General features: G+C 59.7%; 1 protein-coding gene across 3 annotated transcripts in view; it reads left to right on the top strand.

The window, feature by feature from the left end:
• The window catches only part of BCL9L (BCL9 like), a 66873-nt gene that overhangs the window by 34793 nt on the left and 5126 nt on the right, over positions 1-26954 (top strand). For 2 of the 3 annotated variants that reach the window (XM_074561139.1, XM_074561138.1), the window contains 6 exons: positions 18679-19042; positions 20340-20462; positions 21796-22006; positions 22522-22606; positions 23011-25402; positions 25875-26135. In XM_074561139.1, coding sequence (XP_074417240.1) covers positions 18742-19042; positions 20340-20462; positions 21796-22006; positions 22522-22606; positions 23011-25402; positions 25875-26135 — 3373 coding nt within the window. In that variant the 5' untranslated portion in view covers positions 18679-18741. The remainder of the gene's footprint in view (positions 1-18678; positions 19043-20339; positions 20463-21795; positions 22007-22521; positions 22607-23010; positions 25403-25874; positions 26136-26954) is intronic. The other variant, XM_074561140.1, reaches the window with a different exon arrangement.

Consider the following 26954-nt stretch of genomic DNA (forward strand, 5'->3'; position numbering starts at 1 on the left):
CCAGCTCGTGTTTGTAATGCCTGCTGCAGCTGCAAAGTGCCAAGTACGGCTTGTTCACGTACGATTTCATGACTATCCAGTTGTGTGGAAGCGCCGCGCCGGCGTGGGGCGGCGAGCTCGGCGTGTCTGGTGCCGTGCTGAGCGTGCCAGCGCGTTGCGTTGCCACGAAGGGCGTGGGGAGCGCGTGTTCGTGTTTGTACAGCGCTTTGGGAACAGAAAGCGCTCGTTACAAGCGGCTACCGTGCCATGGGCACTGTGGGATCCAGATAAATAAAACGGGAGCTGGTATTTCAAAACAACCTCTTCCCCGCTCCTCCCACCTCCTGCGCGCATTCCTCCGGCGGGGAGCAGGCGAAGGTAGGGAGCTGCCCCAGCCCGTGTCCTGAGAGCGGCCGCAGCGGCAGGCAGCCTACCGCACTGCTCCCTTCCCGGCAGATGCGGGACACCTCGGAGGCAGCCAGCCGCCCTGGCCTTGGCTGTGCCGCCTGACGGGCAGACGGCGCCTGCCTGGGGACCCCGTCTCCAGCCCTGGAGGTGGCTGTAGGGAACCAGCTCTGGGGGCAGCCCTGGAGCCTCAGGCTTTCTTTCCCAGCACTTCTTTTCAGACACGGCATTTCAACGGGAGCGGTGCTGTGGCGGGAGCCTGGTGCCGGCAGTGCGGCGGCGGTGGCAGACCTGAGCGGCTCCTTGCTCTGCGCCGAGCCCCTGGGCACCATGTGGCAGGGAAGCCATTTTCCGAAACACGTCTTGGGCCGGTCTAGGATCTGCTCAACATGCAACAAAAAAGCACATTCATCCAAAATCCCTTCTCTCCCCTCTCCGAGAGCTTGGTTTTGTTTTTAAATCTATATGGCAGGCGACCAAACTGGCTGAGTCAGTCAGCTGGCTGGCCACCAGCAGTAAAAATGCGGTTTTGTCCCCTCCCTCGTTCTCTCCCCTTCCCCCCGGATTTTTTTTCTCCTTCACTTAGCGACAGTTTCGTGTATTGACAACAAACCTCTTTCTGCCTCCTCCTCTCTTGGGGCTGGGACAAGTGGAAGCTGGTTTTTGTTTTCAGGATCGGTGTAGGGGGAGAAGGTGTAGGATGGCAGCCCGCTTTTGCCGCCTTGCTCCTGCCTGCGGTGATGCTGCCCGGGAGGAGGGGGAGCTGCCCGCTGTGCCCAGGCCTTCGACGGCAGCGTCCGCTCTCTGATGGGCACTTAGATGGAGGGATACGGAGCGGTGAAACGTCTTGCCCAAGGCCAGGCCTGGGAGGACGGGAGCTGAGGAGCGGGTTTCCCTCGGCCGCTGGTACCCGGGATCCGTGCTGGCCGTGGGCTGGCTTTGAGGGCAGGAGGAGGTGAGAGGTGAAGCGTTGCTCCCGAGTGTTTATAAATGCTGCCATGGTGCAGGTGTGGCTGGTTGAAATGCATCCTGGGGTCAGCTCTTTCACTGGGAAGATGGGAGCTAACAACCCCAGAGGTTGCCCAGAGCGGCTGTGGCTGCCCCATCCCTGGAGGGGTTCAAGGCCAGGTTGGACGGGGCTTGGAGCAGCCTGGGCTGGTGGGAGGTGTCCCTGCCCAGGGCAGGGGGGTTGGAACTAGATGAGCTTTAAGGTCCCTTCCCACCCAAACCATTCTGTGATTCTATTCTATAACCCTCCTGTGTGTACGGCCCGACACCTTGTCGAGGGGCAGCCAGACACCGTGTCGTCGAGGGGGGAGCAGGCGTGTTCAGCCTCGGCTTTTCGGGGAAGCCCCCAGTCACTGTCCCACCTCCTGCTCCTGCTGCGTGTATCCCTGCACGCAGATGTGTCTGGGCTTGAGCAGGAGCAGGGTGCCTGCACAGGGGGTGGGTTTCTGCCCTGTGGCTTGGCCATCAACCGTTTTACTCCCTTTGCATCCAGCTTCCGCGGGCGGCCTCGTGACCCATTCCCAGGGTGGAGGGGAGATGGCGCTGGGGCTGGTGTGATCCCAGCGCTGCCAGCTCGGCTCTGTGCTTGTGGCGAGCCTGTGTCCCAGCCTGAACTGCGTGACAGGTCGTGGGACCTGGCTGTGTGTCCTAGCCCCCGGGGGTCACCAGGCGCCCGAGCGTGCGGCACCTCGTGGGAGTAAAAATTACTGAGCCAACAAAGGAGGCTCCTCGGGCGAGAGCAGTTTTCAGATGCAAATTGTCCGGTTGGTTTCGGTGACAGATTTTCTTAATTTGTATGTTGATTTTTTGCTATTTTGGATGCATGAATCGCAGCAAACGCTCCAGCCTGACTCTGGCTTCTGTGTACTTGAGCAAGAGGGCCGCGTGAGAGCAAGCGGGCGGCTGGCTGCTGTGAGCCGTGCGGGTATCTGAGGATACCCGTGCTGGTCTGAACTAGTTTGCTGCTTCTTCCGTCATATATCACCGCTCAATTGCGAGACACACTTCCAAGGCAGCAAAGGCAGGGAAGGGGAGAAAATGATTTACTGCTTTTTATTTTAGCAGGAAGGAATGTGATGGGCTAAGAAATATAAAAGGCAAAATAAATCCTCCAGAGCGTTTTGCTCTGTTGAAACGAAGGGAACTTAAAGGTGCACAAGGAGGCTCGAGTCTGCGAGCTCCTGGCAAGGCCGAGCCGCTTTGCCACATGTCACGTGGGGAATGCAGATGTGAGGGGAGCGATAGCTATCTCAGTCCCTAGAAGATGTCTCCCTGCGCTCTTAGCTGTGCCCCCACCTCTTCTCCGACGGTCGGTGGCCCTGCCTGTACCGTACCGCTGGAGGCAGCTACGCTGCAGCGTGCACGCGTCTGCGGCTCGTGCAGGAACTGTGATAGCAGGACAGAAGCCACGAGGAAAAGTGAGAAGTGCTGCTGGGATCTGGCGTTTGTTGGCAGAGGTTTCTGGGGCTGGAAATGAGCGGAGGGCAATGAACGCTGCACGTTTGCTGGGCAGTAAGGGAAGGAGCTTTGAGGTCAGGAGGTAGCTGCTGGGGACGCGTCTCCTGCGGTCATTCATGTGCGCGGTGCTTTTGGAGGTTGTCTGTGTTAGTGGGTACCGGCTTGATCCTGGCACTCACCTGCTTTTGCTTTTGCTTTTGCCGGAGAGAAAGAAGCAAGAGTTGTCAGTTCCGTGTTGTCCTGGTCAGCGCGATTTTCCGGTTCTCGGGCCCTTGCCTGGTCGGATCCTGTGGGGATCCTGAAATCCCAGTGCTCTTTCTGAGAGAAAGGGGGGGGAAATAATCCAGACATGGATCTGCTGTTTAAATCCACCTCGTGATCTGAACCCTCTGACAAACTGCCTGGCCTTCGGCCCCCCGTTTGCACCCTAATTGCGCTGTACTCCTCGCAACGTCGGTGCTGCCTCACAGCTGTTTGTGGTGCTCCTCCACCCAACGAGATGTTTTTTAATGTTGGGGGAGCGGAGGAGGGAAGCATCCCCGAGGGGCTACTTAACTTCCACACCTGCTTCCATTCCGCTCCCCAGGCAGGTGACCGGAGTTTGGCACAGTCTGTTTCTAACCTCATCACTGGGAAAGGCGCTTGTAACAAGGTCTGACCCATGGGCAAACTTTTAAACAAACACAAACTCCCGCATCAAATCAATACCTGGATCAATGAGGTTTTTTTCCCTCTGTCAGAAATAGAGTGTAGCTCTGTTGACTCGGTCTGCTGAGGCTGTTTCCCAGCACATCTCCCCGCCAAAGCCTGAAGAGAAGAGCTGGAATTTCAAGCTCCTGCCATTTACATTGTCACCCGAGTTGTCAGGTGTACCTGCGTTTTAGGCTTCTCAGAAAGCCTTGCTTATAGTTGTTGGAGCTAGCTGGCTATCACGAGTGCATCCGCGGGCTGGAAGAGGCTGGGCAGCTTGGCAAACCCTGAGCAAAACTGTGGTGGTATGTACTTTCTGCCCTTCCTACCTGCCAGGTTCCCTTTGGAATGCACTCCAGGAAAAGCCGAACGACTCGCCAGTGGTGCAGCGCTCTGGTGTGGCAGCCTCGGTCCCTTCCGCCAGCCCACGTGTGCAGGTACAGGCTTGAGAGAGCCCCCGCCGTGTTTCTCACCCGTGGGCTCTGTGTGCGCGCGTTGGTCGAGGAGGTTTAGCTCCGCACGTGCCACGTTGTGGCAGCATTCCCCGCCACCTTGCCGTGGGGCTTCGCGACGGGCAGAAGCAGAGCGCCCTCAGATAGCGCCGTCCTGTCCTGCGGCCGGGCACTTCGGGGCTTCGTCTGTAGTTTTACTCGGTCTGGAAGGGAAAGTCACTCTTGTGGAACTAGTTAGAGATGAGAATCTAGTTGTCGTGTGATCCTCGGGCTGTCATCACGACGTGGAGGATGGACATGGGTTGTCCCCTCCCTGTGGCTCTGCGTGTATGTCGCCCTGTGATGGGTGTCAGCAGGGCCAGCAGCTGGGGATGAGCTGCTTTGGGACGGTCCCCACTGAATGATGGGCGTTTGAGTAGGAGCTGTGCTCGGCGCAGAGCAGGTGGGCAGCACTGTGCCCTGAGGGTGCTCGGGAGGAGGCTCTGCTCCAGGACAATGTGTCCGGCTTTGGGAGCGGACAGCTCGTTTCCCGTTTTGCCTTGTGAGCCTGAAGATGATCGTTATCTCCTGGATTTGCCGGTGTGGAGTGAGACTAATGGCCTTGGCAGTCGGAAGGGTAGACCTACCGATGTCTTTGGTATTTGGAAAGAGCTATGAGAGACTTGGAGCCCACTCTGCTCCAGGAGAAAGCTGTCATGTCTGCAGCAGGAGCCTTGCCCCGGCTCTCTCCGCGGAGCGCTTGAGGAAATCCTGCAAGCCCCAGCTGGATGCGAGCAGGGTGGCGTGTCTCCGGCCTCACGCAGATCAGGCTTTACTTGCTTTCGCAGCGAGGTTCTGGTGCCCGGAGGTGGAGTTGCTGAATTTGCTGAGCCAAGCGTTGAAGGAGAGAACCGGCGTCCTCCCTGCCCTGCTGTGCCGCAGGGCGGGCTGGCTGGCTGGATTGCCCCCCGGGCCGGGGGACAGCGGGACCTCGCAGGACAGCCTGGTTGGCGCTGAGGCCAAGCGACGGGAGAGGTGCCCGGCCGTGTCCCAGGGAAGAGGGCACGGCAGGGCTGCCGTCGCGGCCGCTGGCGAGAGGCTTCCACGTTCTCTCACGCCCACGCGCCGGCACAGACGCGCACACGCGGACAGATGCAGGTTCGTACCAGCGTGAACACGCTCGTGCGGATTCGCATGGATCTGCGGTTAAGCAGGCACACCCACGCCGGCACGGATGCAAATAGAGCCGTGCTGGTGCGGGCCTGCTCGCCATGGCAGAGGCAGACGTGTTCGTATTCGCACAGCTCCGGGCTTGTGCCGGCACAGGCGCGGGCAGACATGCTCCTGCGCTCGCAGGCGACAGAGCTGAGCCACAGCGCCGGTCTATTTTTGGGAGCACTCCTAAGAATTGTGAGCGTGTTTCAGATGTTAGAGTCTTAGATGGGGGAAAGCTAGAACAGATGGCTGGAGGGTTCAGAGCAGCAGCCCTGCTGAGAACAGATATTTATAGGCAGATTTAACCCTTGTGTGGTCTCTGGAGCCGTGTTTAAAGGAACAGCCTCCGAAGTGAACGTGGTGGAGCCGGGCGGTGACCCGCCAGGGTGTGCTGTCCTAGCTGGTTTCCGTGAGCCGATTATCAGCATAGTCTGGAAATCCCATCTATGCTCTACCTCTTTCTCGAGTGCAGGGTTGCGGCTTTCCCTGCACCGTAGAGCCGGGTTTCTATAAGCCTCGGTGAAACTGGGCCGGTCATGCTTATTACTTGCTGTCCGAGCTGGGGCAGCGGGTACTGAGGCCGCCCTGTGCTTGCGTGACCAGCAAAATGAGGACAAAGATTGTTTTGTCCCTCTTGCCCTGATTTTTTTTTCTCTTTTTTTTTTTCTTTTCTGTTTTTGCCAGAGGTTACCCAGATTTTTCCTTTTCCATGTTGGAAGGAGAGATTGTGTTTTCTCTCAGGCCTGCTGTCTTACAGAGATACACAGATGAAACCCTACCCCGTCAGATCCGTCAGTTTTTACCTGCGCTCGTCTTGGGCCCTTTTGCTCAAGCATTTGGGGAAGAACAAAATCCATCTGCAGGGCTGCGCTGGTTTGTTGAACGGAGCTGTCTGCAACGCGGGGAGCACAGCGCGTTTACGTCGACAGGTCTATTCGTAGCCCTTTCTTTGAGAGCAGCCAGCCTCCTGTTCGGGACCCGAAGCAGTGTTGTATTTAACTTGTATTTAACTTGTATAGCATGTCTTGAAGTGGGCTTGGCGGAGCCGAGTAACAGCAGCAGGAGAGAGCGATCTGGGGGCAAGGGAGAAAGCGATGCCCTCAGGTGGGAAACGTGAAGAAATGACAGAATAGTTATCTGGGAGTTGCAGGGGAGAAGGCTCCGGCTCTGAAAGCACGACCTGGGGTGCAGCCCTAGGGAGCTGCCCGAGCCCGCTCAGGCTGCTTGTCAGCCTGGCTCCAGGAAAACGGGGGAGCGGTGGCGCTCCCGAGCTGGTGTGGGACGCCGGGAGACTGGGTGGAAAAGAGACGGAGATGGGGACAGCTGGCAGAGCTGGTGCTGCCGGGTCAGAGAATTGCGACGGCTTGTGTTTGCGCTTCTGAAAATGGGAAGCTCGAGTCTAGTTGTGAGATGGGGGAGGAAGCTGCCGCATCGCCTGGAACGGGACGCATCTCCCACACGGATGGGCAGTCAGTCCCGTAGGGTTCGAGCTGCAGCGGTTGTGCGCAGCGGCGTGCACCTGAGCTGCACCTTCCCCTTGTCGGAACTCAGACTAATCCGGACGTTTGGAGCGGCACTCTGCAGCGTCGCCTGCAGGCTTGTGCCCAGCATGGGGGGTCCCGGGGAGGCAGTGCCGAGCCATACGGGGCTGTTTTACACTTTTCCTTGCACCGCCACACTCCTGCGGACCAGCTGGAGCTGCGTCTGATGTTGGAGGCAGCGTGCGGCGGCTATAACTCGGGCTGTTCGTCCAGAGTTGGGTTCCTGGCCAAGGGTTTCACGCCGATGCTGAGTGTACACTTCGGTGAGCTGAGTTCGTTGTTGTGTACCCTGGTCCCCTGCCCAGGGGAGCACGAGGCTCTGCTGGAAAGGCTGGGAGCATGACAGAGGGCCTTGGCGTAGGACTTCCCAGCGGTGCTGCCGCTGTGTTGGGCATCAGCTCTGTGTCTTGGGGCTGTGGATTCGGAGCATCCCGCGTTCTCTTTGCACTGACGTGCTGGGGCCGGGAGATGCAAATCTGTAGGAGAGTGGGAATACGCTGGAGCTGCTTGCTCCCTTGCTTACGCATGGCAGTTTCAGACTGTGGGGGCTTGGAAAGCCTCACTGTCATAGCCCCGCACGCGGCGCGTTCTCACCGCGCTCCTCTGTGTCAAGGCGAGGAGTTCCTGGGTTTCCCAGGAGTTCTTGGTCCCAGGTCAGCACTTGCACCCGCCGTTGAAATGGGACTTTGGGGTGAGAAAACCCTGGTTCCTCGTGCTCCAGCTCCCCTGTAGTGCATGCCGAGCGTGCAGCTGATCCTGCTTGGAGACCCAGGTGCGGTGCTGGCAGCGCTCGGCAGCCGGCTCGCAGTCTGGTCTGCTGCACGCTGGTGTCGGCTGGCAGCTTTGCGCCTGTGGCTGTCTGGCTGCATTTTGTACCCAGACAAATTGGTAGGAGCGAGGTTGCTCGGCGGGGCCACCGGGCATGCTGGCATGGCATTCCTGCGGCTGAGCTGGCCCTGTTTGCTTCCAGGGTGCGTGGCAGCCACCGCTCTCCTCCTACCTGAGCGAAGGAGGAGGAGAGTTCGTGGCAGTAAGGACCCACCCAGTGGGTAACTGCCAGTCCCAGGGATCTGCCCACACTTGCCTGGGCTCCCACAATGGCCCCATTGTTCCTGAGAGGGCAAGGAGGAGGCTGCCTGCAGCTCCCTGGGCATCGTTAACCCTCTGCCTGCCAGCAGCAGGGCCTGCGTGGAGCAGGAGGTCCCGAGGGCAGGTGGAGGAGCTCCTGCCACCCTTGGGAATGCAGCGGGGAGCTGCAGGGCAGCGGCTGCTTCCAAACCTGCCGGTTGTTGCTGTTTTGCTGTCACACGCCTGTGGGGACGATGTACATGGAGAGGCAGGGCCCTGCTGAGCCTTGGTTTCCTCCGACGAGGCGTGGGGAGGCTCCGTGCCTTCGTCCAGGCTGCTGGCTGCCCTGACTGTCTTTGGGAGCAGCCCTCGGCCGGCCCCGGAGCGGCTGCCGGCCGCCGTGTTGCTCTGGCCCCGGCGCGCGTGCCAGAGCAGGACGCGTCGATAGGAACGGGACGTTTGGGGTGCCGAGGTGCTAATTCCAGTGGCTGAGGTATCAGTGTGGAAGCTGTTTAAAGCGATTCCAGCCTGATCAAAGTGCCTTCTTCCTTCCTGTCCTGTAACGTGATCGCGGCCCAACGAGCTGCTGGTGGCCTGCTGTGGCTTCTGGTTCCTGTTGTTGTAAAGGCGCAGCCTTGGAGGGTGCGGGCATGCCTGCTGGTGTGCCGATGCTGCCGGGGGGCAGGCACAGAGCCAGAGCGTGGTGTCCGTGTGCCGCAGAGGACGGCGAGCACCCTGTCACCAGCCAGAGGAGCTGGGCACCCGCAGCCCTCTCTGCTGGCCGGCTCCGTGCTGCCCGTCTTTCGGTAGCAGTGATGCTTCCCCGGGGATGATAGGGCTGCCTCAGCACCTCTGCTCTGCCACAGGTTTCCTCTCCAGAATCTGTGGGATGGGGGAGAGGAAGAGGCATTTGGCTGGCGTGCCAAGACTGCATACGGGAAACTTTCTGTCTGTTGGTCTCCGGAGATGTCGATCCCGGCATGTCGTGTGCGAGCTCAGAGACTTGTGAATCGGCTCGGTGATCCAGACAGCCGAGAACTTTGAAACCCAGTAGATACCATGCAAGCGTCACCAATTAGTTCAACTGGAAGCCCCGCAGCTACTTTGCTTATATCATAACCTAAACAGTCACCCTGCTTCCTAAAGATATGTTATCTCCGCTTCTCCCACTGGGTAGCCTTTGTGCTCTTTTTGCATTTGCAGAATTTTTGCAAATCTTTGCCTTTACACCTCAGTCTTTGTTGATGCAATAACTTTGCTTTTTGATATACTCTGGTTTTTAAATAACAGCATAACTAGAGTTGAGTGTGGAGGGCCAAGGGCTGACCTGGGAGCACTCGATGGCCCCGGTTACTGTACCAAATACAAACAAAACTGCTGCAGAGCTTGATGTGCCCGAGTCCAGGCACCTGGGCTCTGGGCAGACCCACTGCAAGCCCCAAAGCCTCCTGCGAGCCTCAGGCCCGGGGGCTGGGGGGGTGCCAGAAGCCGGTGCCCACTCTGCATGGTGTAAGTTACTGAACCATCTCGGTTGGTGGAGAAGGGGGGCTCTCTGCAGGCAGCCCCCGGGACAGGCTGCTGTTGGGTCCCTCCTCCCTGTCTGTGGGTGTATGGCTGCGGTTCAACAGGGGTCTCGCTGTCCCCCCCGGGGGGCTGCAGTTGGCGAGACGGGGCAATTTCTGCCTCTTTCTGCCTATTTCTCGTGGGGCGGTCGGAAGCCTGGGTCAGGGTTAGATCGTCGTGTGTCTGGAGGAGCTCGGTGAGCTGCGGGGGGGGTTGTATTAAGGGCACAGTAGCCCCTGGGGCGTGGGGCTCGGTCTGTGGGGAAGGCCGTGCCTCTTCGCGCCCCCCGCATGGGAGAAGCTGGGGAATTTCAGCTTGAGGTGCGGAGGAGGCTTCTGGGAGGTGAAGCGTGGTGAGGAGGTGGAGCAGCTGCCCTTTCGGGGTGCGCAGTGGGGAAACCCCGCTGCGGAGCGGCGCAAGCCCAGGCTCTGACAGTGCAGCCGAGTGGGGGGAGCGCGGGCTCCCCTCTCCTCTGCGACCCTTCCTCCCTCTTCAGCCCAGCGCTGGGGTCCCGGTGCCGCCCGCGGCAGCCGCCCCCGCTCAGCGGTGGGATCTCCGCTGCCCGCGCCGGTACGGTCAGCGCTGGGAAGGTGAAGGGTTTCCCAGGGTGGAATTTCCTGCGAGGCAGATGCGCGGCCGCTTCGCCTCTGACCTTAAACCCCGATGTGCCTTAGTCACGATGGCATGCAAATAGGAGAGGCGACGGGGTGGGGGCTGGAGGGAGCTGCTGGGAAAAGGAAGTGACCTCAGCTGGGGTTTAAATATAGAGCCCCGGCTGCGCTGCGTGCTGGGCCTGGTGTTTGTAACCCTGCAGGAGCGCTTGGCGATGCTCCGCGTCTCCTCTGGCAGAGGGCAGCGCCGGGGCAAGGTGCTGGAACTACCAGCCTTGCTTTTCCCCCCCTTGCCGGCATTTCTCTGTCTGCTCCCCCTCCCCAGGTGAGCTGGGGTCCCGACGTGTGCTCAGGAGCGCAGCCGCGGTGCTGCGGTCCGGGCGGTTTGCTGCCCACAGCTGCCCCTGCCTTTGCTTTTTGTGCAAGTGTGTCCTTTGCACGTCGCATTTAGTGCCAGGACGGGGCACGGCAGGGGAGCCCAGCTCTTCCCCAGCTGTTTCAAGAGCAGGACGAGAGCTCTGGGACACCGAGTGATCTGAAAAATGCCTATAGTTGGGTCAAAGCAGGGCTGTCAGACCAAGCCGTCCCGTATGTGGCTTCAAATGTCTCATCTCCTCTGCCGAGAGCATCCTCAAAGGCAAACCCGCTTGTTGCACTGCTGGCCGTACCGTGCAGTGCAGGTGGGGTACACGGCGGCGCTGAGGGATGTCCTGCAAAGATTGTGCCCTTCCTCAGGCCAGGAAGTGCCCTCAGCTTGCATGGTTGGGCTCAACGGAAGCGCTGTTGTTCTGGGGGAGATTTTCTGCGAGGTGGCATCAGATGTCTAGCCCTCACTCGCACCGTGCAACAGGCGTCTCGGTGCCGCCTGTATCGGAGGGAGTGGGGTAAGCGCCTGCTGCAGGGGTATGGTGCATGGCTCTGCCCTCCAGCACACCCCTCTGCACCCTGTGGAGTCCCCGGTGCCAGGGCTGGGGCGCGGAGAAAGGCCTTGGTCTGGGCGCAAAGACCCTGTGCCAGCCGGGGGGTGCAGTGAGTTTGCCCGTGCTCAGCCCTGGCGGGGCTGCGGTGCCCTGGGTGACGGTGACACCTAGTGGCTTCGTCTCACAGTCTTCACCTCTCCCCACCCAGAGATGGGGCACCGGGTGTGACACCCCGGGAAATCTCCCGGTCCTTCCTGACACCCGGCATGAAGCTGGACCAGCTGCAGGCAGCAGATCCCATGGCGCTCGGGAACCTTTATGTGTCTGGCTTGGAGACAGCGTGCAGAGAAGGGACCAGGCGCGACGTCCTCATTGACAACAGCTAGTCCGTCGCGGAGCCCTGCAGAGAGACTTTCTGCTAGGAAGAACAGAAACTGCTGTGTTAGAGCTCCTCACGAAGCTCCAGCATTGCTGGGTTCCAGTCCCGCACGCTGATGGCATCTCACAGGCTGCTTTAGCAATTGTGGAAGGGTCCTAAAGCAGTTACAGAACTCCAGGGGCAGCTGAAAGACCCTCCTTGTAGGCTGAGCTGCATCAGGGATTTACCCGACACGCGTGACTCCAGGCAAGACTTGGCTCCCTTGTGGCATTTGTGGGAACGTTGGGATTTCAAGGTCTCACCTATGAGCCCCGCTGCTCAGAGGAGCTGATGTAGCAGAGGGCGGGTCGCCAGGTAGGCTTTTAAGCATTACTCACCCATTCCCAGTAAGTTTAGTGCACAAACACAGTGGGAATTGCCTGAGGAGGTCTTTTAATCCCATGCAGCAACTGCATAGGGAGATCCGGGCTGTGGCTGTGCGTTGCAGCCGGCGGTGTTGTCTGCCGTGACGGTTTTCAGAGGGAAACCACCCCTTTCGTGTCTAGATGGGCTTGTCATTGTGCACCCTGGCACAGCTGCGCTGATGCGGTTGGGGACGGTCTCCTGCCCTGAGCTGGGACAGCCGGCAGTGGGTGTTTGAGGGGGTCGGACGCAAGGTGCCCGCTGCGGAAGTGTTTTGTGTATCCCAGTGTTGCTACCGGCCCGAGCCACGCCGCTGGCATCTGCGAGCCGAGATCCTCAGGGCCTTTACCTAAGGCTGCATCGGGTGTCCAGCTGTCACAGCAGCCCCCGACTCTGGCCAGATTTCACACACTGTGGGAAGAGATCCTGCCCTGGAGGAAATCGAAGCTCCCTGAGCAGCAGCAGTACCTTTGGAAGAGACTTCTGGCTTTGCTCCCTGCCCTGTTAGATGCTATTCCACCACCGCAGCCCGCCGAGCTGCAGCGTGCAGCTGCCTCTGCTCCCTGCAGGTCTCTTGCTGACCCGTCCCCAGCAGGTCGCACAAGCTGGTGTACAAAATAATTCCTCGTTATTGTCCCCGTAGACCTGTGTGCGACTGTCGAGTAATGTCTGGCACATGCAGGGTTTCTGTAGGGAACGTGCCAGTTGGACGGGGAAGCTGGAAGGATCTGCAGATCCGGTGATAGACCCGGAGGTTCCCTGAGTGCAGGACAGGGAGCCAGGCTCTGCCGGGGGGTGCAGTAGGCAGCGGAAGAGTGGGAGAAACTGTTGAGCTGGAGGCAAGGAGAAAAGCTCTTCTAACCCTGATGGACTGAAGCTGCGGCAGGAGAAAGGTAATAGGACGTGGGGCAGAAAGCAAATGGCATTCCTGCTTCGCCTTGCTCTCTCCGAGCCTCGGCTTCCACTCCTGTTGCCTGGGGATGTCTGTTCCTAGGTGGAAGGGAACGTGAATCTGAGGTTTTGTCCTACTAAAGACCTTTGAGACTCGTGGCCAAGCAGCCCCGCTGAAACGCATCGTTCCTGAGGCAGCTCCAAATGGCAGGAGATCAGCAGGGCCTGCCAAAACGACTCTGAGAACTGGTAGGACTCAGCAGAGCTTTATTTCTCTGTGCAGGTCTTCTGGATCCCACCCAGACGGCTTGTGAGGGTACCACCTTTTCTGCCGTTTGAAAGGGCTTGAGAAGGATACAAGACATTAACAGAAGAGTAAATGGGCTTCTCTGGGCTATCCGTCGTGACGGTGTAAGAGCAAAATAATTTCATGGTGCATTCAAAACGGACGACTCTCATCCTGAGGAGTGTTGCCCTGTGGAACTGCCTGCTTCCCGATGTCTCCCGATCCGGTCGTCCGAAGCAAGGCTCAAATGAGAACGCCTTTCACAGCAGCAGCCTGGGTTAAGGCTGCTCTTGCTGGCGATAAACACGCTCAGGCGAGTGCTCCCGTACAGGGCTTGGGGAGACGCTCCTGCCATCGTTGGTCGCTAAATGGCGTGCTGGCTCGGAGTGGTGCTTGTCGGGCTCCTCGGGTGGGTTCCAGGGCTCGTCTGAGCCCATTGCTGACTCTTGGCTGGAGCTGGCTGGGTGACAGCAATGCTGTTTTGCTACTGTTTTTGAGGGTTTTGTTTCTCACTGGAACAGACTCAAAACCCGTTGAATGGTCTTGCGAAAGGGATTGTTTTGGAACAACCATTTTTGCATGGAAAAGGTCAAGTTTCTGATTCTGGTCTTTTTCTTAAATCAGAAATGATCCAAGAGTCTCGGACTTCAGAAGTCTTGCTTCTGGAAAGTTTGTTGTAGTCTTTGCCTCAGCGAAACGCTCTGACTTTAGTGAAATAGTATGGTATTTCTTTGGAGGTGTTCCAGCCCCTTCTGCTGTTAACCCTGGGAGGACTGGTAGTCTAGGAGTGGCGTTCGGCAGCATGCCCGCGATCTCATCCAGACTGGGGGTGAGAGGTATCTCAGGAGGGGGTGGCGGGTCTTTTGGGTCTCTCCTTTTGCTGTTCTCTGCCTAATGCCTTTCTTCAAGAAGCCCTCGGGCTTGTGTAGGACCTCTCGTTTCCAAATCCAAGATGTTCCGCTTGAGTTCGTGGAGGTGCCCACGGGATGTTTTGGGTCTGGCGCGTCCCAGGGTTGCTGCCTGTAGTGAGCGGGTGGTGGGTTGTCAGCATGGGCGATGTGCTTAGAGGGCGTTTGCAATGGCAGCCTGGTCTTGTTACTGCCCAGACTGGCTGGCAGAGAGGGGCTGGGTGACTTTCCGCTCGTTGCGTCACTCTGTCACGACCCATCTCGTCTGGGAGGTTGGCTGTTCGTGATCTGCGGGGCATGTCAGCACAGCTCCGGTGGCCTGGGTTCTGGCCTTCGCTGCGCGTGCGCAAGTCAGGAGTGGTCTGGGTTTCGCAAGAGCTCTCCTGTGGCGAAGCTGCTTCCTTTTGGAATCGTGGCGACTCTGGTTTCCCGGCTTCCTCTCTGGCCCTTTCTCCCAATAGGGGTAGCAGGGCAGCGATGCCCGCTGGCACCTGGGGCTGGGAGCTGCGGGGCTGGGAGCTGCGGGGCTGGCGGCCGGGGGCCACCCTGCCCCATCGGGAGGCGGGCGCGGGCTCCGCATTCTTGCGGCAGCGTTGGGAATCTGTGTTATCGTCCTTGTGAGCGAGCGGGAGCATGATTCACCAGAAAGTCCTCCAGGAACGCAGTGGGGTTTCAGGTTTCGTGAACGATCAGCCTGCAATTCCGGGACTGGGAATATGTCAGCCCAGTCTCTGCTCGCCCGGAGCTTCCTCCTCCCCCTCTGCTGCTGTTCAGGCTGGACTGGAGACTTACTGAAAGCAGGTTTTGTTGTTCTGTTTTGAGGTTTCTTGTCTCCTAAGGTCCCAGTCTTTGATTTAAAGCTGTGGCTTTTCAGATGTACCAGGTGCAAATACTCTCCCTCTGCGTTTAGATGTAGCGCTTCGTCCAACAGAGATATTTCTTGTGCCTTGTAAACCTCCCGCCCCGCGTGAGGTAGGCTGGGTTGTCCCCCCCATTTAATGGCGGGGGAATCGAGGCACCCAGAAACAGTACATCTCCGCTCAGGGTCACTCGTGAAATCGGTGGCAGCCGGGGGTAGAAGCCAGGAGTCTCGGCTCCTCGCTTTAACCACTGGGAATTAAGTTAGCTATTGTCTTGAAAACTACTGGGCTGGAGTGGGTGTGTTGCTGAATTGCAGAGGGAGCCAGATTTCTATGCAATCTCCTTTTTGTCATGTTCTTTTCAAGATGTTTTGGATCATTTGCCTCCCCGTGTCAGTGTATCTACTTTCTAATTAATTCTCTTCTGTGGCCCAGATGTGTGGCATGCCTGCCGGAATCCAGTTGGAATCTAGGGGTGTGTGCAAGGAGCAATTGAGATGCCTATCGGTGCCCTGCAACCAGAGAGGTGGGAGGCCGGGGTGGATCCCCGCTATCCATCTGCATGAGGATCCAACTGTTGCTGCTCCCGAAAGCAGAGCAGAGTCTGCAGGCAGTTGCTTCTGGCCTTGTTCCCATGAGGATTTGCGAGGAGAGGGCGGTCGGACTCAGGCTGGCTGGAAGAGGAGGGCTTCCCAAGGCTGAGCCAGGGCCTCCGGTCAGCCCCGGGTGGCTTCCCATCCTGTGACGGGCTGAGGCAAGGCATTGGATGTCCTCCCTGGAGCACCAGCCTACTCCCAAAAAGAAGGAAGAAGGTAGATGCCCCAGAAATGTCACGCTCTGGAGGGACTTCGCAGCCAGTGAGGCTCATCCACGCTGCAGGCAGTGTCTGAGGGTTTCGCTGTGGCGGCTGCCAGGTCCTTTGGGATCGACACGTGTGTTCCCTGCAATCCGACCTGAGAACCGGAGGGGCAAGGGGGTGCATGTTGAGCGTTATTCTCTGCCCTCCGCAGGCACGGTCTCAGCAGGGCCCCGATTTTCTTCGTCCCTCCCCAGGGTACCCGCATGCCCCTGCCATGCTGTTCTAGGGTTGTGCTGCAATGCCACTGAGCGTTCACGTTTCTGGCGAGGCGCTTTGGCATGCGATATTGTGCCCGTGCAGACGTGCCGCGGGCAGACCTGCGTCTCCCGTCACCGACAGGGCCGGCGGTGGCAGCACCTCCGTGGCTGGGCTGGCCGCACCCTGGTGCCGGTCGGTTTGTGGCCCTGGGGACTGCGGTGCAATGTGTTGCAAAGATTGCGGCGCAGCAGGCGGGGGCTCTGGGCCACCAGCAGCGGGAGCTGCTGCAGGGCTTGCTTTCTGGAATGCTGTCTGGCAGCAGCCTCTTCCAGCGGGGCTGAAGGCTCCCTGCGGCTGGCCAGCCAGCGGCTGCAGGCAGCGTGCGTGCTTAACGCTGCAGCTTGTGCCATATGGACCTTCTCCTCCTCCCTGCTTGCCCTCTCCATGTCTCCTTCCCAGCTCCGCTCCCCTCCCCCTGCAAGCGGTTTGACAGAGCAATTGGGCAGGCACTGGGACGGCAGCGCTGACATAAATCTCTCCTGGTGTGGAATGAGGGGTATAAATATCCAGAGAGTGATGTGATCTTTCCAGCTGCTATTAATAGGTCCCTGGAGAACAAGAGCGAGCGAGCGAGACTGGCTGACACTTAAAGGGCTAGCAACTCCCTTATGTGCTGTGAAAATTAATCAGCGCTGTGGCTCACCATCTTCCTCCAGGCTAGAGCAGAGCCCTCGCCGAGGTGCACGGGGAGGAGGCGGAGGAGGAGGGAGAACTAACGACTCGCTAGTTAGGAAGCAGTGATAGGCCAAGCTGTGCACGAAGGATCCCGCTAACTAGCTGGGAATGCCTGGGTGGGCTGTGGATGGCACTGCGGGTGTGGGCTGCTGGGGTCAGTGCCGCGGCATAGCCGGCCGCCGGCTCGGATACTGGCCTGGCGGGGAGGCAGGTGCCGAGCAGTCCCTTGTGCGGGCAGGGGGCTCGCCGGCGGTGGATGGCAAGCTGCAGCCTGCACCTTGTGGCGATCGCTGGCTTTTGGGGATTTATGGGTTGTCTGAGTGTGCTTTGCTCCTCGCCCGTGTGCTGTTCCGCGTAGGGTGTTCTGCCCGAGCAGAGCGAGCTGTTGGCTTTTGCCGATGGTATGTCTTCAGGCCTGCCTTTGGCAAGCCGGCAGCAGCGTGCGCAGGGCTGCTGAGCTCTTGCGGCGCTGTTCAGAGATGCGGGGTTTGGTCTGGAGCCGGTGCTTCCTGTCCCTGGGTGGCAGGAGAAATCTGTGCACAGCATCTGGCCCGCTCAGTCCAGATGGGAGGAGCAGACCACGGGCCCAGTGACGCCCCCGTGCTGGGAAATTTCTCTGCCTCTGCACAGGAAAGGTTCCTGAGTGCATCGTGGGGGTGTCATGCAAAGCACGCAGCAGACGTAAGCAAACAGAGAGTAGTACCTCAGCTTCCACGAACACAGGATTTACTGTCCTTCCCCCTTGCCCCCCGAGAAGTAGAGAAGGCTGTGATGGGCGGGGGGGTCTCTGCAGCTTTGGGGTCGCTGGCTGTGTAGTGAGGAGGCTGCAGCAGAGGAACGTGGAGCCCTGATGCAGGAAGAGTTACGTGCTCCAGATGAAGAAAGCCAGGAGTAGTTCTCGTGGAGATGCGCATCTTTCTGCGATGCGCCTGTCTCTGAGGGCTGAGCAGTGAGCGGGGCTCCGGCCAGGAGGAGTCGGTGTGTAAGAGTCGTGTCCAAAGGCCAGGGATGTCGTCTGCCTGCTCTGGTAGCCCCTGAGGTGAGGCTGGCTGACGTCCCCCACTGCCCGTGCCATGTTGAGGGCTACTTGCTGCAAGTAGGGAGGTACTCCTGGGCCAGGAGGGATGCACCCTGTAGTTACCAGGGTCGTCTGTCAAACTGAGGATTGGGAGCAGCCTTCCAGAGCACACAATGTGCTCAGGTACTGTGGAGCCGCATCCCGGTCATACCTAATGCTCGTGCGGAGCTCCAAGGGGAAGAATCCCAGCGCGAGCCTAAGAGATTCTGCCAAGGCGAATAGATCCTGCAAGGATGCTCGATCCTTGAATAGATCCTGCAGCGTTGCTCCAGCTGCACGCGCGTCCTCCAGCCCAGAAGCCTGCGCGCTCTGCCCTGGCCGCCGCTTCCCTGAAAGGCCCTGCCTCAGCCTGCGGGGCTGCTCAGAAGCTGGGCTGGGTCTGGAGCAGAGCGCCTCACCCTGCTGTCCCGGCAGAGCCGTGGCGCGTTGCATCATCCTGCCGGGCTGGGAGCTGCCGCTGAAGTGGACGCTCCCTCTTACCCAGGGCCTCGGAGCAGGAGCCGGGACGGTCCCTCAGGCCCCTGGGAGAGACAGGGATACGATACTGCTTAACTGAGTGCCTGCGCTTCCCGGCTCTGCCCTTGCCTTGTAACCCACGGCTGCCTCCTTCTCCTCAGCTGCCTCAACCTTCTTAGTCCTCCCCTGCTCCATCTCAGCTTTTTCTTTATAGGTTTGCGCCAAGACCGTTGTCTGTCTGCTCAGTTGTCTCCTGTGTGTTTTGCAGAGCAGAGGAAGCTTACTTAGCCACGGAAGGGGTCCCTGAAACCAGTAGGGCACCAGATTTTTCTGTTCAGGGTCGCAAAGTTGTGTGAGCTCCTGGAACGCCTGCAAAATAGCTCTAAGTGTCCTTCCTGCTCACCAAAGGGCCAGGTTGGCGTGGAGCACCCCGTTTTCATTGTGGCCTCAGAAATGAGGGCCCTGGTGTCCCCGCCTGTGCCTTGGAGCTCTGGCAAGCCGGCCGCGCCTGGGTGGGAGTTCGCCGCTTGTCCGCACATGGCTCACTGCAGAGCAGGGTCCTTGGCTTGACGGGGCCAGGGCTAATTCCCCGCAGCAGCAGCTCTGGGTTGTGCCTCGCCGCAGGCTGTGTCTGGCCCTGTGACCAAGTAGCATTCCCCCGTGCCCCGGGCAGTGGCCCCGGCATCCGTGCGCACACGAGGGGCACCGCGCTCACTCGCTGCCTTCTTCTCTTGCAGGTTTCTGACCGAAGGGCCTGGGAGCTCCCTCCACTGGCGCTGTGGGAAGCTTTAGCCAAACCAATGCACCCTGACAACAAACTGCCCAGCCATGGCAAGGCAGGCAGCAGCGGTGCCCCGGCCCAGCACCACAACGTGAGCCAAGCACCCACCTGCAACCTGGGCTCTAAGGGTGTGGGGGCGGGCAGCCATGGCGGCAAGGCCACTCAGATCTCCCCTGGCAACTCTGGACTGAAAAACAGCCAGAACACTGTCCCAAACTTCAGCTCCTTGAAGGGCAAGGTCAAACGGGAACGAAGCATCTCGGTGGACTCCGGAGAACAGCGAGAAGCCAGCACCCCTTCACAGGACGCAGAATCAAAAGGTAATGCTCTCCTAAACTTTGCCTCGGCACGTCCTCCTCGCAGTTGCTCCAAGCGTCCTGGCAGGACCTGGGGTGGGAGCAGCTGTGAGCATCTTGGGTTTCTGTGCTGCGGCTTCTGTCCGGGCTTGTCCTGGCTGCCTGTGCGTCTTTGCATCACTGCTCGTCACAGCCGTGGTTTTGGGACCGGAGTGGCCGAGCGTTGTCTTTACGTTTCGTTCCCTACACTGTGTGTTACACCGAGAATCTGGGACTCTGGTTTTCGTGGGCTACTGAGGCCAGCTAAGCAAGAGCGTGGGTCACGGAAACTGCACCGAGCACCTCTGCTTTGCAGCGCGCAGACTTTCGACTTGGGACCGAGTTGAGTTGTTTTCTGTCTCCTCGCTGTTGGCAAAGAGCTGCCTTTGTGGTGTTCTTGCAGCTGCCTGACGACTCGGTCGTGGTTAGCGAGGAGGTGCTGCGAGGGTCGCTGTCTGAACAGTTCTGCGGTTTCGTCAGCAATGGATGACTCTTGTGTTACAGCACGTGGCTTCTGGAAAAGGGCTGAGTCAGTGCTTCCAAACCCTCTGGCTTCCCTGTCCTCGCCAGCCTTCCCTGTCCTCGCCAGCCTTCCCTGTAGCCTCTTGCGTTCCACCCAGCTCTGTGCTCGACGGCTGCGTGGGGCGCTTGAGCATCTCGCGGGGTGTTCGGAGGAGAAATCCCAGCGGTGCCCTTGCTTCCAGCCAAGCCACCTGAAGTTGTGGTCCCCAAACGCGGAGCCGCTGTTCTGGCTCGCGCCCCTAAGCGTTTGGTTTCACAGCGTTTTCTGAGAAATGGAGGGAGCATCCCAGTTTACAGGGGGCATAAAGCCCCTGCCTGAGTGACGTCTTGGCAGGGTCTGTCTCTTGTTCCTACAAAGAATGTGAACGTCTGCTCCCGTGCTATTTTCAGGTTTTAATTGCCGAATCACAGACCCCGTAAATTTCAGGTTAATATCCGAAGCTCTGCAGTTTGGAACAGCAGTTGGGCATGTCCTGTGTTTGCAGGCTCCTTTCAGGCAGTAAGAATATGTCGCGTTCTGCATCGCTAGCTCTCACAGGGGAGTCTCACCAGGTCTGGCTGCAAAGACAAGGAGCCCAGGCTGAGCAGATGCTTCAGGACCTTTTCCAGGGCTGGGCAGATGTTGGCGCAAGGCTTCTCGCCCAGCGCATCCTGGCTGGGGTGGCAGTGCCGGTGTGCGGAACGCAGCTGGGCAGGGCCCTGGCCTTCCCAGCCCCTGCCAGGTCTCCGCAGCTCTTCTGATGGCTCTGTCCCTTCGCAGGTGAGGTGGCTCCCCGTAGCAAGCGGCGGTGTGTGCTGGAAAGGAAGCAGCCATACAGTGGGGACGAATGGTGCTCTGGGCCGGACAGCGAGGAAGACGACAAGCCCATCAGCAGTGCGCACAGTGAGTGTCTACCTCCTTACCAGCTCAGAGGCTTGACCAAAGCCAGGTCCCTCCTGCAGCTCAGCAGGGCAGACGGCGCGGGCACCTCTAGCTTTGCCTGTGTGTGCTGAGTTAGCCGGGTGCGTGGTGTGGTGCTGGGCCGTCGCAGCTGGCGGTCGTCGTGCTGTGAGAGTGCTTGTGGCCATGCCGTGAGGTGTGGGACCTGTTTTGTGAAGATGCTGCCCAGATGCTGTACATTGCTCTGGCCACGTCAGTGGCAGAATGGCCATCCTGAAAGTGTGCCTGGCTTAAATCTGGTTAAGCGTGCCTGCCGTGGTCATAGCGGCAGCCAGACACGCATTGCCCTTGTCGCAGCAGCTACGCCTGTGCCAGGCCATCCACCCGGCTCTCTGCAGCTGTGCTTTAGAGGCAACTGAGGCTAAAGGGGCTCTTGGCGTCTTGACAGTGGTTCTGGCAGGGCTGAGCTGGCCGCAGTGTGCACCCTTTGGGGCAACAAACTGCAGGTCTCTCCTGTTCCCCAAAAGCATCCAAACTCTGATTTTTTTTTTTTATTTTTTTTTTTTTTTTGCATATAGAATTCAGTTTACTTTCAAATTGCAACAGGGAGAATACCTGAGAGGATAGAGCAAGGTCCTGTGGGGCCCAAGGGCCACAGCCGATGGAGAGCATGGAAGTGTATGAAACCAAGTAGGGGGTGGTCTTTGTGCCCGCCAGTGCCCCACAGCCATCCTCTCCAGGACATGCCCTTGTGTTTCTCTGCGCAGTGCACAGCCCTTGTGGGAAGGCAGAGTGCCGCCTCCCCGTCACAGCCTGCTCCAAGACCTGCCTAATTAGAGCAGGTCAGCGCGGGGCCGTCCAGGCAGCGTGTGTGTCCCCACGCTGGGTGTCCGGTGCTGTTTCTTCTCTTTAAATGCCGCCGTGCCGGGGCTGGGATGCCGACACGGGCGTTCAGCGGTCTGTTGGGATGAGAGCCGGCGAGCCCGCCGCGGTGGGCGTGAGGAGCTAGGCGAAGGGAAGGCGCTGCGTGCCGCTGGTGGTTGCCGTGCTTATTGATATTCATTAGAAACCTTATTCAGTAACGGCTGACGATGGACAGCCACGACTCCGGTGGGCAGCATCCCCTCTTCCCCCGCTCCCGGGGGCAGGGAGACGGGAGCATCGGGCCCCTGCCCGGGCACCGGGAGGCGGCGGCGGGAACGGGCGGGCGACTGCTGCCACCTCCCGGTGGCCCGGCCGGCGGCTCCGCCGCTGCCCCGCGGGGCTCTGCCCCGGCTGCCTCCCCCCTGCCCGCCCCTGGGCCCGCTGCGCTGCCCTCAGCCGCCTCTCCCCGCAGATTGTAATGTAGCAGATCCTGCGATGTCCACGGCCTCGCAGCTTGGCCCAGGGTCCAACCCGCTGCCGAACCTGAACGAGACCAGTTCTTCCAGCGTGCCCCATGGTGCTGCCCCCGGCTTACGGTCAGACGCTGCAGGAGGAGGAGGCGGCGGAACAGGAAAGCAGCCCTCGCAGTTCGTTTACGTCTTTACAACGCACCTTGCTAACACGTAAGCAGTAAACCCCGTCCGTCCGTCTGTCCTCCGCTGGCACAGGGCTGGTGCCACGCCTGCCTGTGGGTGCTGCCTTGAGCACAAGAGCTGGGCAGACCCGTGTCGCTTTGGGCACACAGAGTGGGTCACCCCTGATGTTCAGGAAGTTTGCTGGCAGCTACCGCTGGTGGGCAAACTTTGTCTGGAATGCACGCTTCCTCCCAGCGATGCCCGGCACTGCGTTCCGCGACACGTGCCGTTGAGTACACCTAACCATCCCGCGGAAAGATGCACCCGAAGCAGTGTGGACTGCTGCTCTGATTCGGAAGTATCCAAGGGGCTGGGTGTCACGGGGAGTGCTGCGTAACACTTGGTGTCCTCCCTTCTATATCCTTATACATCCTCCCTTCTCGGTGACCTGCAGAGATTTCCCTCTTCCTGCAGGACCGAAGAGCAGAGGTGGCCCCTGGGCCCTGGGACGGGTGGGATGGGGCACAATGCCTGTTCTCCAGCGGTTTGTGCTCTCTCCCCAGAGCTGCAGAAGCTGTCCTGCAGGGCCGAGCTGACTCCATTCTGGCCTACCATCAGCAGAACGTCCCGCGGGCAAAGCTAGACCAGGTACACCGGCTATGAACCAAATGCTGCCGTTGGCACCTGCTGCTGACTGACCGTTCCCTGCCAACGCGGCTGCTCTCCCCTGGCCCTCCGCTCAGCTGTGGAGGAAGGGGCTGTCAGAACGCCCTTTCGGTGGGGTGGGAACCCGCTTTGCTGTGGAACCTCTTTGGAGAGTCCTGGCTGCTGTCAGCTGTGAAAAGCTTGGGATGTGGCCCCGCAGCCATGTGAGCGGAATTCCTATTTGTGCCTTTCCAGGGTGTGCATATGGCCTGCTTCCTCCCCACAAGGAATGAGGGTGAACTGCCATGGCGCACGTTTTTGGGACAGAGAGAGCTGCTGAGAGGTGCAGGGAAGGATACCTGCCCGGGGTTTTTCCTGCTCACGTTTGTTTCCTTTTTCTCTGCCAGGCGCCAGCTCCTAAAGTGCTGGGGGTTGCTGAGCCGCTCCCAATTAACCCTCCTGCTGCCAACACTCCACAGTCCCAGCCACCAGCACCTCAGGCGAGTCAGCCGCAGCCGCAGCCTCCCCCGCCACAGCCTCCGCCGCAGCCTCCGACCATCAGTCAAGCACCTTTGCCGGCGCCCAGCAGCCTGCCCCAGGAAGGGACAAGCGAAGATGTCCGGAGAGATCTGACTCCCAACTCTTTGGGGAACAACAGCGGCAGCACCCAGCCTGGGAGTAACCACCCAAATACGCCCACCGCGTCTGCCAACACCATGCAGCCTGGGCCAGTGGACTCCTCCGCCACGTCCAGCTCTGGCCTCCTCGGGGAGGGCCCGGGTCCAGGGATGCCGGGGAACGGGCAGGCAGGCCTGGGCCCCAGGAACCCCATGAACTCGGAAGGGCTCTCGAAGGAGCAGCTGGAGCACCGGGAGCGCTCTCTGCAGACCCTGCGGGACATTGAGCGGCTGCTGCTGCGCAGCGGGGAGGCCGAGCCCTTCATGAAGTCCAGCCAAAACGCGGGTGAGGGCGGGACTGCCCCCCAGCCGCAGGCTGCCCCTGCCCAGCCCCCCGCGCCACCCCCCAGCATGAAGAAGTATGAAGAGCCTCTGCAGTCCATGATCTCCCAGACCCAGAGCCTCGGCGGGCCCAGTCTGGAGCACGAGGTGCCCCACCACCCAGGCGCTGACATGGGGCAGCAGATGAACATGATGATGCAGCGGCTGAACCAGGACAGCCTGACGCCGGAGCAAGTGGCCTGGAGGAAGCTGCAGGAAGAGTACTACGAGGAAAAGCGACGGAAAGAGGAGCAGATCAGCATCCACGGCCGGCCCATGCAGGAGATCATGATCCCACAGTCGATGGGGAGCATGATGATGCGTGGGCCCCCGCCACCCTACCACAGCAAGCCTGGAGAGCAGTGGCCGCCGGGGATGGGCAGCCAGCTGCGGGGACCCATAGACGTGCAGGACCCCATGCAGCTGCGGGGGGGGCCGCCCTTCCCAGGGCCACGCTTCCCTGGGAATCAAATGCAGAGAGTCTCTGGCTTCGGAGGGATGCAGAACATGCCCTTGGATGCTCTTGGGCCCATGAATGCCATGCAGAGGCCAGTCAGGCCCGGCATGGGGTGGAGCGACGATATGCCTCCTATGGGAGGCCCCGGGAACTTTCCGCAAGGCACCTTGCCCTACCCGTCAGGGCAAGGGGACCCCGAAAGGTTCATGAACCCCCGTGCCAGGGAGGAGATCCTGCGGCATCAGCTGATGGAGAAACGCCCAGTGGCAATGCAGAGGCCCATGGGGATGTCCGGCAACTCCATGAGCCAGGGCATGGAAATGGAGAGGATGATACAGGCTCACAGGCAGATGGATCCATCCATGTTTGCCGGGCAGATAACGGGGGACAGCCTGAGCAGCGCCCCGATGGGAATGGATTTTGCGGGCACGCGGGGGATGCTGAGCCCCCCTATGAGTCAGTCGGGCCTTCGGGACATGGACGCACCCATGGGCCCCGGCAACCTCAACATGAACATGAATGTCAACATGAACATGAACATGAACCTCAACGTCCAGATGACCCCGCAGCAGCAAATGATGATGTCGCAGAAGATGAGGGGCCCCGATATGATGGCCCACCAGGGCATGAGCCCTGAGGAGCTGGCCAGGGCGAGGGCTCAGAATGGCAATGGCAGTGCAATGCTGGGGGGACCCCAGAAAATGATGATCCCCTCTCAGTTCCCCAACCAAGGACAGCAAGGCTTCTCAAGCGGGCAAGGGCCCTACCCCAACATGCCCCAGGAGATGGGCAGCGGCTCGGACATGTTCAGCCCTGAGCAGGGCACCATGCCCGTTGGGAGCATCAGTGGCACCACCAGGCTCAGCCACATCCCTCTGCCTCCGGCCTCCAATCCCACTCCCGCGCAAGGGGGCAACCTGGCCAACATGCACCCAGCACCTTCCCGGGGTCTGGGCCGCCGGCCCTCCGACCTCACCATCAACATCAGCCAGATGAACTCCCCCAGCATGGGTCACCTCAAGTCTCCCACCCTCAGCCAGGTGCACTCGCCGCTGGTCACCTCCCCCTCTGCCAACCTCAAGTCCCCGCAGACGCCCTCGCAGATGGTCAGTATGCCACCTTCGAACCAGTCTGGACCCCTCAAGTCCCCCCAGGTGATGAGCTCCTCGCTTAACGTCCGGTCTCCAACGGGCTCACCCAGCCGCCTGAAGTCCCCTTCTATGGCTGTTCCTTCCCCCGGCTGGGTGCCCTCTCCCAAAGCCACCATGCCCAGCCCAGGAGTCAACCAGAGCAAGCAGACCCTCAGCATGAACTCGTCTACTTCCATGGGAGGACTGGATCAGGGTATGCCGGCTACCTTGTGCGCGCGTGTGCTCGGTTTTGGCGCGTGTGTGGACAGTGTTCCTCTCCAGCCCACGTGCTCTCGCAGGAGCAGGGAGACACTTGTGCCTCTGCGTGCCCTTACGTCTCACGGAGCACGTCTGTTTTCCCAGGAGTCCAAACGGGGCCTTTTCAGATAGACGGGAGGGTGAAAAGAGCGGCTCTTACTTCAGCCCTGGCTCATGCTCTGCGACGCAGCAGCAGATGTGTCTGTGCTGGGCAGTCAGGGGCAGTTTGAAGCGGAGGTCCGTCACCGTCTGGAGCGGTGTCTCCGCATGAGCCCCCCCAGAGTCCGGAGGGTGCTGGGCTGTGCCGGCTCTGGGTTTTGCAGCTTCCTCTGGTCGCTGTCGTCGGAAGGAGGGGATGGGGTTGCTGTCTGACGGGAGCACGCCACGGTGTGCAGCCAGTACTCATCTGGTCTTTGTCTCGCTTGCAGGTTCTCTCCCTTCTGGGCCTCGGAGCAGCTCTTCCGCACCAGCCAGTAACACCTCTAGCACCATGAATCCCAACATGCCTTTTACTTCCTCTCCAGATCCATCCCCCTCCCAGAACCCCCTCTCGCTGATGATGTCCCAGATGTCCAAGTACGCCATGCCCAGCTCCACACCGCTTTACCACAATGCCATCAAAACCATCGCCACCTCTGACGACGAGCTGCTGCCGGACAGGCCTATGCTCCCGCCTGGAAGCATGTCAGGTACCTACTCCTGGGGCTGGGCTTGCGAGGGGTCAGACCATCTCGTGGTTGCCGGCAGACCTGCGGGACCAGGCGGAGGCGGCACTGGAAACTGTGTTCTCCCACCGACCGCCACGTAAAGTAGCTTAAATTTGCCCTCGTTTGTAACAGCCTGCTCACTTCTCCGCGCTTTGCCCAGGCTGACCAGCAGCCTTTGGCTTGGGTGTGCTGTCTGGAAGGACGTGAGCCAGTCTGGCGTTTGAGGCGTCCTTCTTCCTCCAGCTCTGGAAGCTTTCAGAACTGCCTTTACCCCGTGCAGATGCGTCGGCCCTGGATTTTTGTGGCTCCCAGCGTCACCTCGGGCCCTGGACCTGCAGGCAGAGGTCTGCTGCTTGGAGCCCTTGCGTTTGGGAGTCTGATGTTTTGAGTGGAGCCCAGGTGCCTGCACAGGCAGGGCTGTGCCGTAGCACAGTTCTGATTTCAGTAGGCAACAGCCAGATACGCTCTGCTGGCTGGTGGCACTGGCGAGGACAGCTAGGCAAATGAGTGTTTTTCGTCACTTGGTGACTTAGCCCGAAGGGGAATTCCAGCACACTGTACCATTTGATTTAGGGGGTTAAAGCTGTCTGATAAATATTTTTGGCAGTTTTCAAAATGAAAAATCAACTTTTTGACTCTTCCACTGCTGAGTAGTCACTTAGGTTGACCGCAGGCATGCAAATGCATTGGCTCCCTCCTAACCCAGACCCCTCCGGAGGTGCTGGTTGCTCTGCTGTACTGCTGAGCGCAGTCCTCCCTCCCAGAGACCACTCGTGTCGGGCTGACAACTCTTCTGCTTTT

Source organism: Larus michahellis, chromosome 17 (genome assembly GCF_964199755.1).
Source record: "Larus michahellis chromosome 17, bLarMic1.1, whole genome shotgun sequence".
NCBI classification, from domain to species: Eukaryota; Metazoa; Chordata; class Aves; order Charadriiformes; family Laridae; genus Larus; species Larus michahellis.